This window comes from Euphorbia lathyris, chromosome 10 (genome assembly GCF_963576675.1).
Source record: "Euphorbia lathyris chromosome 10, ddEupLath1.1, whole genome shotgun sequence".
In the NCBI taxonomy this organism is placed as follows: Eukaryota; Viridiplantae; Streptophyta; class Magnoliopsida; order Malpighiales; family Euphorbiaceae; genus Euphorbia; species Euphorbia lathyris.
The window spans coordinates 42,828,106-42,841,945 of NC_088919.1; the positions used below are offsets into that span (position 1 = coordinate 42,828,106).

The 13,840-nt window shown below is 40.2% G+C and overlaps 1 protein-coding gene across 2 annotated transcripts; it reads right to left on the reverse strand.

Annotated features, from left to right (window-relative positions):
• Positions 1–646: 646 nt before the first annotated feature.
• LOC136209126 (plant UBX domain-containing protein 7) lies at positions 647–13,617 on the reverse strand. 2 transcript variants are annotated; one of them, XM_066000504.1, is made up of 11 exons: positions 13,556–13,617; positions 13,320–13,445; positions 12,518–12,645; positions 12,292–12,408; positions 3,418–3,613; positions 3,241–3,318; positions 3,082–3,150; positions 2,717–2,860; positions 2,499–2,592; positions 1,402–1,685; positions 647–1,219 (listed from the first exon to the last, which is right to left on the reverse strand). In XM_066000504.1, the coding sequence occupies exons 2-11, from the start codon at positions 13,419–13,421 to the stop codon at positions 1,058–1,060; spliced, it is 1,374 nt and encodes a 457-aa protein (XP_065856576.1). In that variant the 5' UTR covers positions 13,422–13,445; positions 13,556–13,617; the 3' UTR covers positions 647–1,057. The 2 variants fall into 2 exon arrangements, with proteins under 2 accessions (XP_065856576.1, XP_065856577.1); XM_066000505.1 differs by lacking the exon at positions 13,556–13,617 and having other exon boundaries at positions 1,402–1,667; positions 13,320–13,549.
• Positions 13,618–13,840: the final 223 nt, after the last annotated feature.

The following is a 13,840-nucleotide window of genomic DNA, read 5'->3' on the forward strand; positions in this document are numbered from 1 at the left end:
CTTACAAGTAACCGCCCAGCCCAGGCAGATGTCTCCTGAGATCACAGCAGAGGTGAAAGAAGAAAACGAGCGCCTCTTGGACGCTAAATTCATTAGATTAGGCCAATCCGTTACACAGAATGGCTGTCAAAGAAAGTACCCATTGTCAAGAATTTCAGTTCTTCCTCGTACGGTAAGTCACGACAACGAGATAAGCCACTAGGTTCTTTTTTAAAGGCATGAACATACAAACCTTTAGTTCAAACTATCATATGCTTGTTTCTTTTTTTTTTTTAGGGTTGAAAGAAAGCAGTAGTTGAACCTAGAATATAGGTTTAACGGCTAGATTTGACAAAAACAAAATAAAATAAAATTTATTCTATTCGATAGATTGAATTAATTGTAAAATTTTCATGGTGTAACATATGAAGGAAATTCATGGTGTAACATATGAATCACTCCATTTTTCCTTCATATGTAACATTACAACTACTTTAGAACTCAAAAAACAGTTGACAACCTCAAAATAAAAATATCCAAACACGCTTTCTATTTTCTAAAACCATCATTTTCAAAATTCTCTTTTAACCAAACAACACAAACGACTTTAAAACAATAAAAATTGAAAAACTGAAATAACTATAATATTAAAAAGAGTAAAGTTAAGTCACATAAAAAGTTTAAGAAGTCACTCATACTACATATTAAAGCATTCGGACAACCTCAAACCAAACAAATTGCTGTACAATCTGTGCTGTCTATTAAAGTGAACATTCATACTTCAACCTGGATCTATTGCTGGAGATGAAGCTATTTAAAACTTAGCTTTCATTGTAATAGAAATTACTTCCTTTCCCAGTCAAATGGAAACCAAAATATAAGGATTTGAAGTTCGAAACCACAAACGAAAAATTACAGCAGGAACAAAACCCTTATACCTACAAACTGTGTGAAGCCCTGTAGATCCATGGTGAATTTACATAATAAATAAACGAGGTTTTAAAGGACATTCTGGACAAAAGCAAATAGAACATGGATGTCACCAAAACAAAATTCAAACCCATTAAGGGTTTGAGTTTCATTCCCAAGCAACAGAGATCATAGTGTTGGCTAGGCCCGATTCTCCAAAGGTCAAATTTGTCCCGTAATCCAGACTCTTTGCCCCTGGGATTGCTTGTGTCAACCGGAATGGCCTTGCCCCTGTCTTTTCTACTTCAGAATAGCAGAATGACCACAGTAGCTGCCAGAGAAAATCAAATATTAGAATTTGCCAAATATTGGAAAGAGAGAAATAACTTTCTGATATCAATAGAAAGAACATGTGAGAAGTCGGTAGCGAATGGAAGAAAATCAACTGACAAACGAATACCTTTAATGTATTGTTAGAGGGAAAAGAATATCAGAAATTATAAGCTGCTTTACCTGTATTGGATCTGTTTTTAGGAAATTTCTCTGCATCCTGCGTCCATCTGGAAAACGAAGTCCAACCCTGCAGATAAGACTCTTATCACCCCGGGGTTCTTCAGGAAGCAATGGATATGTGGGTTTCTCTGGTGTGCATGTTTCTTCCTCCTTATCAGCATTACTTGAACCTGCACTATCAGAAGCCGTTCTATTCAAGTCTTTCATTCCCTCCATTGAAGCAGCCAATGCCCGTTGCACATCCTCATCTTCTTTGTTAGTTTCAACTGAAAATGCAAGAGAAACTATAAATAATGCGATCAGCAATTTAAAAAAAAAAAAACTCCACAAGTCCACATGAATAGGTGAAGAACTATCTGATCTCTCCAAAATTCAAAAATAAAACCTACAAATTTGGTCTCTGCAAAAGTATACAAGTGCAAACATGATGTCTAATAAATTCAGGCTTCCTTTTCAGGTTGTCCTACCTCAAGAGTTAAACACATGCCTACCCTAAATCATTAAAAAGAAAATAACATGGCACAGATCCTCGATACAGACTTCCTTTTTTGTTTCTGTTATTAAGATATGCCCACCAAACTGACATAAACAGCCTCTGTAAGCTTTTGCAATGGGTAGAGTTTGATGTTGAGGGGAATTCTTATGTGATATATATATAGGAATTCTGGGATTTCTGCATTGAAATTCAGGTATCAAAAACTACGAATGATGGACAAAAGAGAACAAAGAACACCTTCAAGAGAGGAAGATGGCAGAACAAGAAATATCATACAACGTAGGCATTCCCAGCCAAAGTAAATATTTAGTCAATATCCTTGGAATTCATCAATGAAAAATATCAGTAAGCAATTAACTATAATAATATAAGATCCCGAAAACAACATGCTATAGAAATCGAAAACCCATCATCTGCATCATAATAGTTGGTTACTGTACATAGTTAACAATGCTCATAAGCACATTGCAGATAAAGGAAGCAGAAAATCAAGAATAGTGGAAGAATCAGAATGCATGCATAAAATACCCTGTAGAATTGTCCACACAATAAAACCACATATTCAAGAAACATGAAATAAGCCATTCCAGTTAAAATTTACCCTTGTTTTTCTGCGGAGCTTGAGAACTTCCCCTTAGACGTTTATGTGATACATGATGATCGCGCGGGCCACCATCCATGTATGGTACTAGATCCTATAATTGGAATCATGTTAGCCGAAGTCTAGAGAGCAACAATGTTTAAACTTAAAGATCGTATTTCCAGCAAAATGTATGTTCTTGTGATAATGCTAAAAAAGCACAACAACCTAACACGTACCTCTAGCAAACTCTCGGGGTGTACCATTCCGCTCCATGCTCGCATCTTTTGTCCAGTTATAGGGTCAATGACAAGCACCACGGGAATCGAATCCAATTTGTAGTAGGTGCAAACTTTCCTGCCCTCGCTCGCATCATCATATACCTGTACATGCATCAAATTCACATAAATGGTGTACTGTTGGTAAATTTAATTACTGAGGTAAAAATATGGTTAAAGTTTTCGAACACCAGAATCTCACAGAAGAAATACAGATGAGTCTTTACAAGTAGATTCTTTTTTTCGGATTTTTGATGTAATCAATTTCAGCAGCATTACAAGTTTTTTTTCTACTTGGTCAAACAAATAAAAAAAATGATACTGACCTGCCAAAAGATGAAATTTGTACTAACAGTTTGACCAACAGCTTCATTTGCCCATGTATCCCGATTAAGCTTCACAAAATAATGCATACAGCATCAAGTTAGAACGGCAATCTAATATAAAAGAACATGTCAGATAAAATGGGGAAAGTTCCAAACTACCATATGAGAGCTAAATTCTTTTGTTGATTGTATATTGACCAGGAGCCATTTGTCCTGAACAGAAGCAGTTCCTTTTGCCTGGATTAAAAATACCAAATATTTTCCATCAACTGGGCTTAAATAAGTACAAAAAGATGCAAAACATAGACGACAAAAAGATTGAAGAAATTTCCTAACCTTCTCAAAAGACCCATGGAACATTAGATGAAATGGAGGTCGATACAATGAAGCAAGATTATCTCTAGAAGTATCAGCAGTAGATGTAGCTCCTTGCTCTGCTTCCCAAACTGCAGGTCGCTTCATTTCCTCGTCAAAGTTGCGAAAGGCAATCAGTGAACTTGATTCCTGGGGCGGATATCCCATCCTGGACGCTCTTCAGTGAACAAAAAAAAAAGATACCATTATATGGTTAAGAAAAAAGTGGAATCAACGGGTCTTCATGAATACATAGAAAATGTAGAAAAAGAATTCCATAACGACCCTTCCCCACAGACTAACAGACGAAATAAACAAATACAAGATCTCAAAAATAAAAGCTTCATCGAATCGCAGTTGTAGTTGCATTCAAATAACAGATGCAAATTACTGGATCACAATTTCCTAAAATACGAACAAGACTTATCTTACCAACACATAACAGTTTTGAAGAAAATTACATACAGAAGGGACTAGACAAATCATGTCTCTAAGTAAAAGCATTAAAACTAATTTCTACCCAGTTCACATAAGCAGACTGCACAGCTATGAAGCACCGATACGGGTACGGATACGCATACGCATACGGTACAGCAAATGACATTTTTTTTTAAATATGAGATACAATTACGGCAGGGATACGCCAAATATATATATATATATAAAAATCACATTCATAAGTCATTATAAAACCATAAATAACATTCATAATAACTAATAAGTCATTAATTCATAAAAAAGGAACATTTAATACTTCAAACTATTTAAACTACCAAGTCTAAAAACTGTTCTAAGACATTTTCATGATCTTCACCTCTTTCAATATATTAATTTTTTTCTATATATTAGGTCCTATATTTGTAAAGTTATTTAAAAAACCCTAAATTTTACCTAATTAACCCTGAAACGTATCCCCAGCGTATCCTCATAATTAAAAGAAAAAAGGGGATACTTGTTTTTCCATATTATATCCCGTATGTATCCCCGCGTATGTCAACCTCTAGGGCTGTAAACGGGGCGGGGTGGGGATTGCATTAACAATCCCCGACCATTGATCTATCGGGGATTCCCTGTCCCCGAATAACATATGGGGAAAATTTGGCTACCATCCCCGGTGCATGCATTAGTTATTAACTTTCAATTTTTTGATGTTATAATTTCTACTCCTAATAGCATATGTTCCATTTTAATTTTAAACTAACCTAGTTAGAGCTCTTACTTAATCTATCTTAATTTAGTTTTAGAATATATTCCATTTTAAACCAACCAGGTTACAACTCAATCTTTTTAGTCTATTTTTTTTAGTTTATCTAAATCACATATATAGAGGGCGAGCCTTGGCGCAACGGTAAACGTTGTTGTCGTGTGACCAAGAGGTCACGGGTTCGAGTCTTAGGAGCGGCCTCTTGCCAAATAAATTGGCAGGGGAAGGCTTGCCCCCAGTACACCCTTGTGGTGGGACCCCTCCCCGGACCCTCGCTCAGCGGGGACGCGTAGTGCGACCGGGCCGCCCTTTTTTTTTTATCTAAATCACATATATAGTTTTTTACTTTTTTTTTCTATTTAGGTATTTATTCGGGGATCCGTTGGGGACATTCGGGGACGGGGATGGGGATGGAACACTTATAACCATACCCGCCCCATCCCCGACTGTCTGGGACAAAATAAAAACCATCCCCGCCCCATGGAGATCCCAAACAGGGGATTCCCCATCCGCAACAGGCCGGGTCTCCAACGGGGATGGGGAATCCCCAACTAATTGACAGCCCTATCAACCTCTTAAAAGTATCAGTGCTTCATAGCTGCAGAGCAACAACCACAGGTTTTCCAATTTGTCTGAGACAATAATCATTCAAGCCTCAAAATGACACTAAAAAACATCAGATAAATGTTATGTCAGCAGCCAATACTATTAGTAATATCTGTCTTATGTGTCCTAATCAAGTGTCTATGTGCATGCATGTCTTATTTTTCTTTTCTTTTCTTTTTTGTGTGTATTTGGAATGTAACTGCCTGCCCCCTCTTGGTAACTGTACAGTTTGTGGGTTAGCGTTTACTATTAAAAAAACAAAATGAAAGAAAACAAGCAGTATTTCCTATCAAGGATTTCCAGAAATAAGCTTAAAGAGATCGAAAGGTTCCCTCTGAATGAGCCCTTAACTTCAAGAGATTGAAGGGTTCTCTCTAACGAGCCCTTACGCTGACCAGAAAATCATACCTTTCCCAAAACTAGATCCTAGGCCATAACAGCTTGGTATTATAGCAGAAATTATAGGGGAATCTAGGACCTTGCAGCAGCAATGTAAGACTTTTCTAGCAATGTAGTTGGAAGACAGAAAAAAGAAGCGTTTAATCCAAGCCAAACAGAAGGAATTGATCAACAAACACAAATGTCTGGTGTGTTGCATCGCTACACCGAGGTTGGCTAATCCAGAACAAAGGTTGTTAGTAGAAAAGACTGGCAATACATGGAGGTTTGGTATTGATTATTGGGCTTTCAATACATAAACAGTGGAAGAAATTTTTTTGATACCAGATGATGTTGTGCAGACAGCTTTCTGCAATCATCATTAATTGGTCATGCCCTTTCGGCTTATTGTCCTTGTTGCTTGTGGACAAGCTCCATTTTTAGGGGGAGAATAAAGTTATGTGCAGCAGCCAATAGTTTTATTTTTTTTTTGTAAGAAGGGAAGAAAAAAAACAAACAAACAAAAACCTAACCCGGGATCAGTCTAGGAAGACTGACCCCAATCCTATCCTCAAGAAGAGAAGGTAACAGAAAAGAAGGAGGAACGGAAAGGGTAGAAACACCTAACATCCCCCCATGCCCAGCAGCTGCCAAGCGATCCGCCACGCGGTTTTGCTCCCTATAAATATGGGAGAAGGTAAGAGAATCGAAGGCAGGACGAAGCCTCAAGATGGCTTTAATGAGATTCTGACTCTTAAGACAAACAGCCTGTCTATCCGAAATCCTGTTGATAGCCTCCAAATTGTCAGACTCCACCGAAAGTCTTTTAACACCCATGCGAATGGCGAGTTTAATGCCAGACAAGATCCCCCAGAGCTCTGCAGTAAAGGAGGAGCCCGTACCTAAGTTATGGGTAAACCCAGCCAGCCAGGCGCCACCAGCATCCCGAAGAACTCCACCAGCAGCAATTCTGCCATTACTAAGGCAGGAGCCATCCGTATTCAACTTGACAACCCCTTCCCTGGGCTTCCTCCAACCAACTAACTGGACCTCTTTAACCGGGGAGGGGTGAACCAGGGGCTCTCCTTCAAAACTCTTTGTAATAACAGAGAGTTTTTTCGAGAAGTAAAACCGGAGGTCAGGAATAAAGACAGTCTTCTCAGCAAATAACTCTTCATTCCTCCATTTCCACATTTGGTGACAAATAATAGCGAAGAGAATAGCCCCGTGCTCCATACTGGCCAACAAATTCCCATTAACGCCTTCAGAGAACCAGTCAATATCAGAGAACCCCATAAAGGAAGGAAGGATGTGGTGAGGAAGGACCCCTTCCCAAACCTTTCTACTATTCGGGCAATCCCTCAAAGCATGGCACAAGGTTTCCACATGGCCGCTGCATCTGCTACAGGCACCAGATACAGCCAAGTGCCTTCTGTGTCTATCTGCATTCGTGAGGAGCCTGTCTTTGACTCCCAGCCATAGGAAACTCCTAATGCGGTAGGGGACTTTGAGGGCCCAAATGGACTTCCAAATTTCCAAAGGAGGATCAGCCCTATTAGGGGTAAAAGCTTCATAGGCCGATTTGCAAGAATAAGAACCATTATTAGTCAAGGCCCAGCAGTGTCTGTCCTTATCCTCCTCCTGATTACTAATCTTCACACCTCTAATATTAAGGAGGGTCTCCAGGCTAAGAAAGGAGTCGAACTTAGACCAGATCCAGTCTCCTTCCGAGTCCACCACATCAGCAATTCTCCAGGAGAGGAGATCATTCGGCGGAGGGGCGATGCACACCTCAATCAACGGTTTGTCACCAATCCAGGTGTCATACCAGAAACTAATGGATCTCCCATTACCCACCTCCAAGCCAATCCCCGTACAGAACTCAGCAAAAACAGCACTAAGCCCTTTCCAGAGGAAGGAACAGCTGACAACCCTCTCCTTCGGGCCACCAAAGATTCTATCTTTCCTATACTTGCCGCACAGAAGACGAACCCAAAGGGAGGAGGGGGATTGCCACATTCTCCAAAGAAGCTTCATTAACAGGACTTTATTATTGTCCTTAGCTTGCCTTATACCAAGACCCCCCCTGCTCTTAGGCTGGCAGGCTTCCTTCCAAGGGACCAGGTGAATCTTCCTCCCATCCCCAGACTCTCCCCACAGAAAACGCCGATTAATTTTATCAAGGTCGTTGAGGACCGGCTCAGGGAGCTTACAGGCTTGCATGATGTGATTTGGAGCAGCGCAGTTGATAGACTGGATTAAAGTAAGGCGACCTGCAAGGGAAAGAGAATTAGCTTTCCAGCTAGCACACAAACCGTTAGATTTGTCCAAAATGTCTTTAAAAGAGGCTTTGGACACCCTGTCACTATGAAGAGGGACCCCAAGGTATTTCCCAAACGATTGAGTCAGGGGAATGCCAGACATCTCACTCAGTCTTCTACACAAGCTATTATCCATATTCTTGGAACAAAGCATACGGGATTTATGGATGTTAATCTTCTGGCCAGAAGCCTCACAAAAGCAGTCGAGGATATCCATCACAGCCTTAATTTGTTCCTCATTACCCTCCACAAAAAGTATGACATCATCAGCAAAGAGTAAATGGGTAACAGGGGGGCAATGTCTGTTGATGGAAACAGGGTGGAGAGTCCCTTTGCTCACCGCCTCTTGGATCAGGTGAGACAATCTTTCCATGGCAATAACAAAAAGGAAGGGGCTCATAGGATCCCCTTGACGAATACCCCTGGATGGAGAGAACTCATCCGACATATCCCCATTGATCATAACCTGGAAAACAGGAGAGGAGATACACTTTCCAATCAAATTCCTCCAGTTCTCCGGGATACCAGCTTTGGCTAAACTATCCAGAAGAAAGCTCCAGTTCAACCTATCATAGGCTTTCTCCAGATCCAGCTTGAGAGCCACGATCCCTTTCTTGCCTTTCTTAATCTTCATAGAATGGACAACCTCCTGGGCAATAACAACGTTATCCATCAATTGTCTTCCAGGAACAAAGCTCCCTTGATTTTGGCTGATAATATCCGGAAGGATCTTCCGGATTCTATTAGCCACAATCTTAGTAATAGCTTTATACAAGACATTACAAAGACTGATGGGTCTCATCTGGAGAAAGGAAGAAGGCTTGGCAACCTTAGGAATCAAGACAAGGAGGGTTTTATTAACCAAACTGATATCGTTCGAACCACCAAAGACACCTAACACAAAGCTGTATATACCCTCTTTAACAGTGTCCCAGTGTTTATGATAGAAACTAGCGGGGATACCATCAATACCAGGAGCCTTAGTGGAACCGATGCTGGAGAAGGCCAGATCAATCTCTTTAAGCTCAATGGGATGGAAAGCATTATTAATAGCATCCTCCCCCAAACGAGGAAAGGAAATGCCAGAGTGGGCACTCTCTAGGTCCACAGCTTCCTCTCTGAACAGGTCCTTGTAGAAATCAAGGGCAAGGCGCCGAATGTCCTCCTCCTCAAAAATCCACTCACCACTGGCGTCTTTAATAGCCTCGATCCTATTTCGCTGTCTCCTAATGATCGTTGAGAGGTGGAAAAACCTGGTATTCCGGTCCCCGTCTTGAATCCAAGCCTTCCTAGATTTCTGGAACCACAGAAGCTCTTCATGTCTAAGCACAACTTCCAACTCGTTCTGAAGAGCTCTTAGGTGACCATTCAGGCTATGATCAAAACGAACCTCCAAGCAACGCTGAACACCTTCCATTCTCCTCAAGAGTTTGTTCTTCCTCCTGATAATATGACCAAAAGTATTTTTATTCCAAACAGCCACATTCCTCCTGAATTCCTCAGTAGCGAGGAGAACATCAGAGTGGGGATGCCAATTGCTTTTAACGAAATCCTTAAACTCGGGGTGAGACTCCCAAGCCACCAGATACCTAAAAGGTCTATTACCTTTCAGCCGATTTCCTTTGACCAAATTAATGAGGATAGGGCAATGGTCTGAGTGACGGAAAGGGAGATTAAGTACCTTGACCTCAGAAAACCTATAAATCGCTGCAACATTAGCGTACACCTTATCCAACCTAACAAACACACTATTCCTTTTCCAGGTAAATTTGTGGCCAGCAGCACCCAGGTCCGAAAGCCCGCACATATCCATACTTTGCTTATGATTAAGACACCGGTTCACATAATGATTACCCCCTCCTCTCTGATCACTCAAGAGGGCAATGTCATTAAAATCCCCGGCAACCAACCACGCCTCCACCATGTTAGAGCTAAAAGAATGAAGGATCTCCCACAGCCTTCTTCGGTTAGTCGAAACAGGATCAGCATAGACGAAGGTAATAAAGAAGGGTTTATTACCCGGGTAACACACCTTACTATGGATGAATTGACTGTCCATAGTAACAATATCAATATTGACTTGACCTGGCTTCCAAAAGAGCCAAATCCCCCCTGCCCGGCCAGTAGCCTCCGACCTGACGCAATTCCAATTCTTAAACTTTCTAACCACCTCATCTGCTTTGGCTCCACTAACCTTGGTCTCAAGAAGGACAAAGCAGGAAGGGTTAAACTGTTTAATGAGATCATTGACATGAATGCGGGTAGCCTTGCTCGCCGCACCTCTAACATTCCAAACGAAGAAGTCCATCAGAGGGGGAGACTACAGACGCAGGCCCAAACCCTAGATCAGGTATTTGTTTGGGGCTCCGGAGAGCCTAGAGGCGGTCCCAGAAGGACCCCTTTTATCCAAAGAATTCAAACCATGAAGGTTCTTTTTAGGTTTCCCTTTGGGATTCTTCATGTTTAACTTACTCACTCCTATAGTCTTACCAATAGGAGCATCAACAGGAGGATGTAGAGTACTCGCCTCCCTACTCAAACCCTTCCCAGCTGACAGGATAGACTGGGGAATCTCTTTGCCTTTAGCAGAAGCATTAGAGACAAAGAGAGGATTAATAGAATTACCCAGACTAGAGGCATGCTCTACCGACTCTAGACCAGGCATGCTTAAATCAATCTGCTTATCAGAAGGATCCGAGTCTTGATCATCCTCCATAGACAAAACACCGAACCTTGACCCGGAACCCGAAGCTGAGTCCACTCCAGTCTCAATCCCCTTCTTAATATCCGGGGGTCTGACCTTGATCTCAGGAGCAATCTGGAGAGTAGTCATCTTCGTACTGATATCTGGTGAATGATTAACATTAACATTAGCCCGTGGCTTCCTTCTCACTGGCCTCTTGGCAAGCATCCATGGGCCAAAGCTCCTTACTTCCCCTTGACTCTTCTCAGCTTCGCCTATGATAGGTTGCACCAACTCCTCCACGTCCTTCCTCCTCTTAGGACAACCCTCAAGGGTATGGCCAAACATACCACATTCATAGCAGATGTTGTGTATACCTTCATATTCAATATGATAGACCTTGTTTTGAGTACAGAACTGAGAAAGAAGAGGCTTAGCGAGATCAATATCGATACAGACCCTGGCAAACTTGCCTCTCACTGCCCCAATGGTAGTCTTATCAACATGGTGGACTTTCCCAACAAGGCTACCAATCTTGTTCAGGAACCTATCACTGTAGTATTCAAGAGGTAGGCCCGGGAACCTAATATGTGCCTTACGTCCATAGTTTATAGTTGTCAAATCGAGATTCGACTCGTGAATCGAAAGTCTCATTTTAAAAAAGTCATATAAACTAATTACTTAAAATTTGCAATCCTAAATAAAATTAATTCACAAATCATTCTTCATCATCAAGGGATGTAAGTGTACTTTGCAAGTCCTTGACGTCCACCATGGAAAAGAAAGAAGAAAGTTTGGAAAGAAAAGAAAGAAAGGTGGAAAAGGGTCATATTTGTGTATGTAAATGGAATTTGGAAAGTTGTGTGAGTTTTAACTTTCAATGTAATCTTTATCTCTTTCTTTGAATTTGAATTTGAATTATTGATTTTTTGTTCATTTACTTTAATTCTTATTGGTTGTAGGGGGTGGCACAAAAGTCATTCATGAATCTTATATTTAATGGAACTGTACAGATTCCAAAAGACTTTGCTGCCATTTTTTTCTTCACATTCGAGCGATCATTAGAATCGGACGATTCGGCGATTCACCACCGAGTCGTCCGATTCACCACCGATTCTGGACATTTCCGATTCTACATAAAGAGTCGAGTCGAAATGGAGCTGACTCTACTCGAATCGTACGATTCTAACAACTATGCTTACGTCCTTGCATATGCACATGCATATCTTTCTGTGTGTGGGTATTTTGGAAGGTAACTGCCTGCCACTCTTGGTAACTGTACGACAGTTTCTATGTGGTGTATTACAGCAGTTGGTGTGCGGCTAGTGTGTACGCTTTATGTGAAGGGAAAAAAAAAAAAAACTAAACGGAAGAAAATAAGCAGTATTTCCAATCAAGAATTTCCATAAATTAGTATCAAGAGATTGAAGAGTTCTCTCTAATAAGCCCTTAACCTAACCAGAAAATCATACCTTTTCCAAAACTGGATCCTAGGACCATAAGAATACATCTATGCACATCTATTAAGACCAAAACATAACTAGCAACAAGGTATATGATCAATCTCTAGTTCTACTCTACCTTCCCCATTTAAGATGGAACCCGGTGACAATATAAATGAAGTAAAGTACAATTATTGAAATGGAAAGAGAAGGATGACATACCTATAGAACATGGCATCATCATATAGAGTTTCCCTTACAACTGGCAAAGGAGCGCGTACTTCACCATCTCCAGCATCTTGTCCAACATTTCCGTTTTCATTTTGAAGCTCATTTGCACTGAATCAGCATGTCACAATGGGCAACAAGTAAATTAAACCATCACACATTTCAGATCAGACAAAAAGATCACCAAAAGAATAAAAAAATTAAAGATCATCCAACATACATAGAATTTACATCTGGAAAGGGATAAGCATTTTCTGACGGTGGAGGCTGTGATGCAGGTGCCACCTGCCCAACTTCATTGCCTATATAGAACAACTGAAGAGCTTCCTCAAGCTTCCAACTGGTGGCCTGTTCAAATGCCAACTTCCCACAATTAGGTTTCATATAAAAACAAAGCCAGCAGGCAGCAGAACTCAAACTCAATTTTGCCCCATTAAGCTCCATGATTAAATAGTAATAAAAAATGCTCAAGAACTCAAACAGCAGATATACTTTATTCAATTTCACTAGTGTAAAATTACAGTAATAACATTCCCAAATAACTTCCTCCACCGAGACAATCTAGCATGTATACCCTTCAATCACTTCACATTCTTTGAGAGGCCATAAAAGCTTCCGCAACAACAACCTCTAGGCCAGTGTAAAATTAAAAACAAGAAAAGTAATAATAATAAATTATCTCTTACTTTGACTCTATCGGAAAACAAATAATAAAAAACCTCATCTCTTACTTCCACTCTATGTGACTCGGGCTAACAAATATTGGCATCAGTTGCAAATTATCACAAAATTGCTCTTCCTTGATTTCCTATCATCACTCGTACAGCAAAATATATATAAAAAATCCTCAATACTTAATCTGCAACATGACCACAGTACTAGCAAACCCACTAAAAAATAGCTAATTGTAATATGCTATTCACCTCAATGGCTAAACTAAAAAGGGGGATCCCAACTACAGAAGCAAACTCTTAACGCCAACATAAGAATATCAGTAATTGTATTTAGAACAATACAAATACCTGAAGGAACTGTCTCGCAGTATCGGCAGTTTGGCCGACAGCGATCTCAAGAAAAGAAGAGACCATGCTCTGCTGATCATTGGCGGAAAGCACTTCATCCATGGCAAAATTCCCAAATCGAAAACCCTAAACAGTAATAAAGCTCAAACTTCGATTACGCTGACATAAACTCAGAGAAAGATTTGTAGAAGGAAAGGAAGAGAAGAAATTGCAGGATGGGTTTCTCGAGTTATTACGAGTTTTATAACATTCGGCGGCCTGATGCTTGAGTTACGTTCCTTAAAATATTAGAGTTCCGATTGTAACTCTGTAGAGTAATAAAAAATAAACAAATTGTATTTTTGAATCAATAAACAAATACTATTACCTCCGTTACATATTACATGTCTATCTAGAAATTCTTTTTTGTTTTATATTACATGTCATTTTATATGATCAGTACACATTAAATCATCTTTTTTTTCCGCTGTAAAACACGGGTTTATGAAAATTAATTAGAATAATGGACTTATTATAGAATC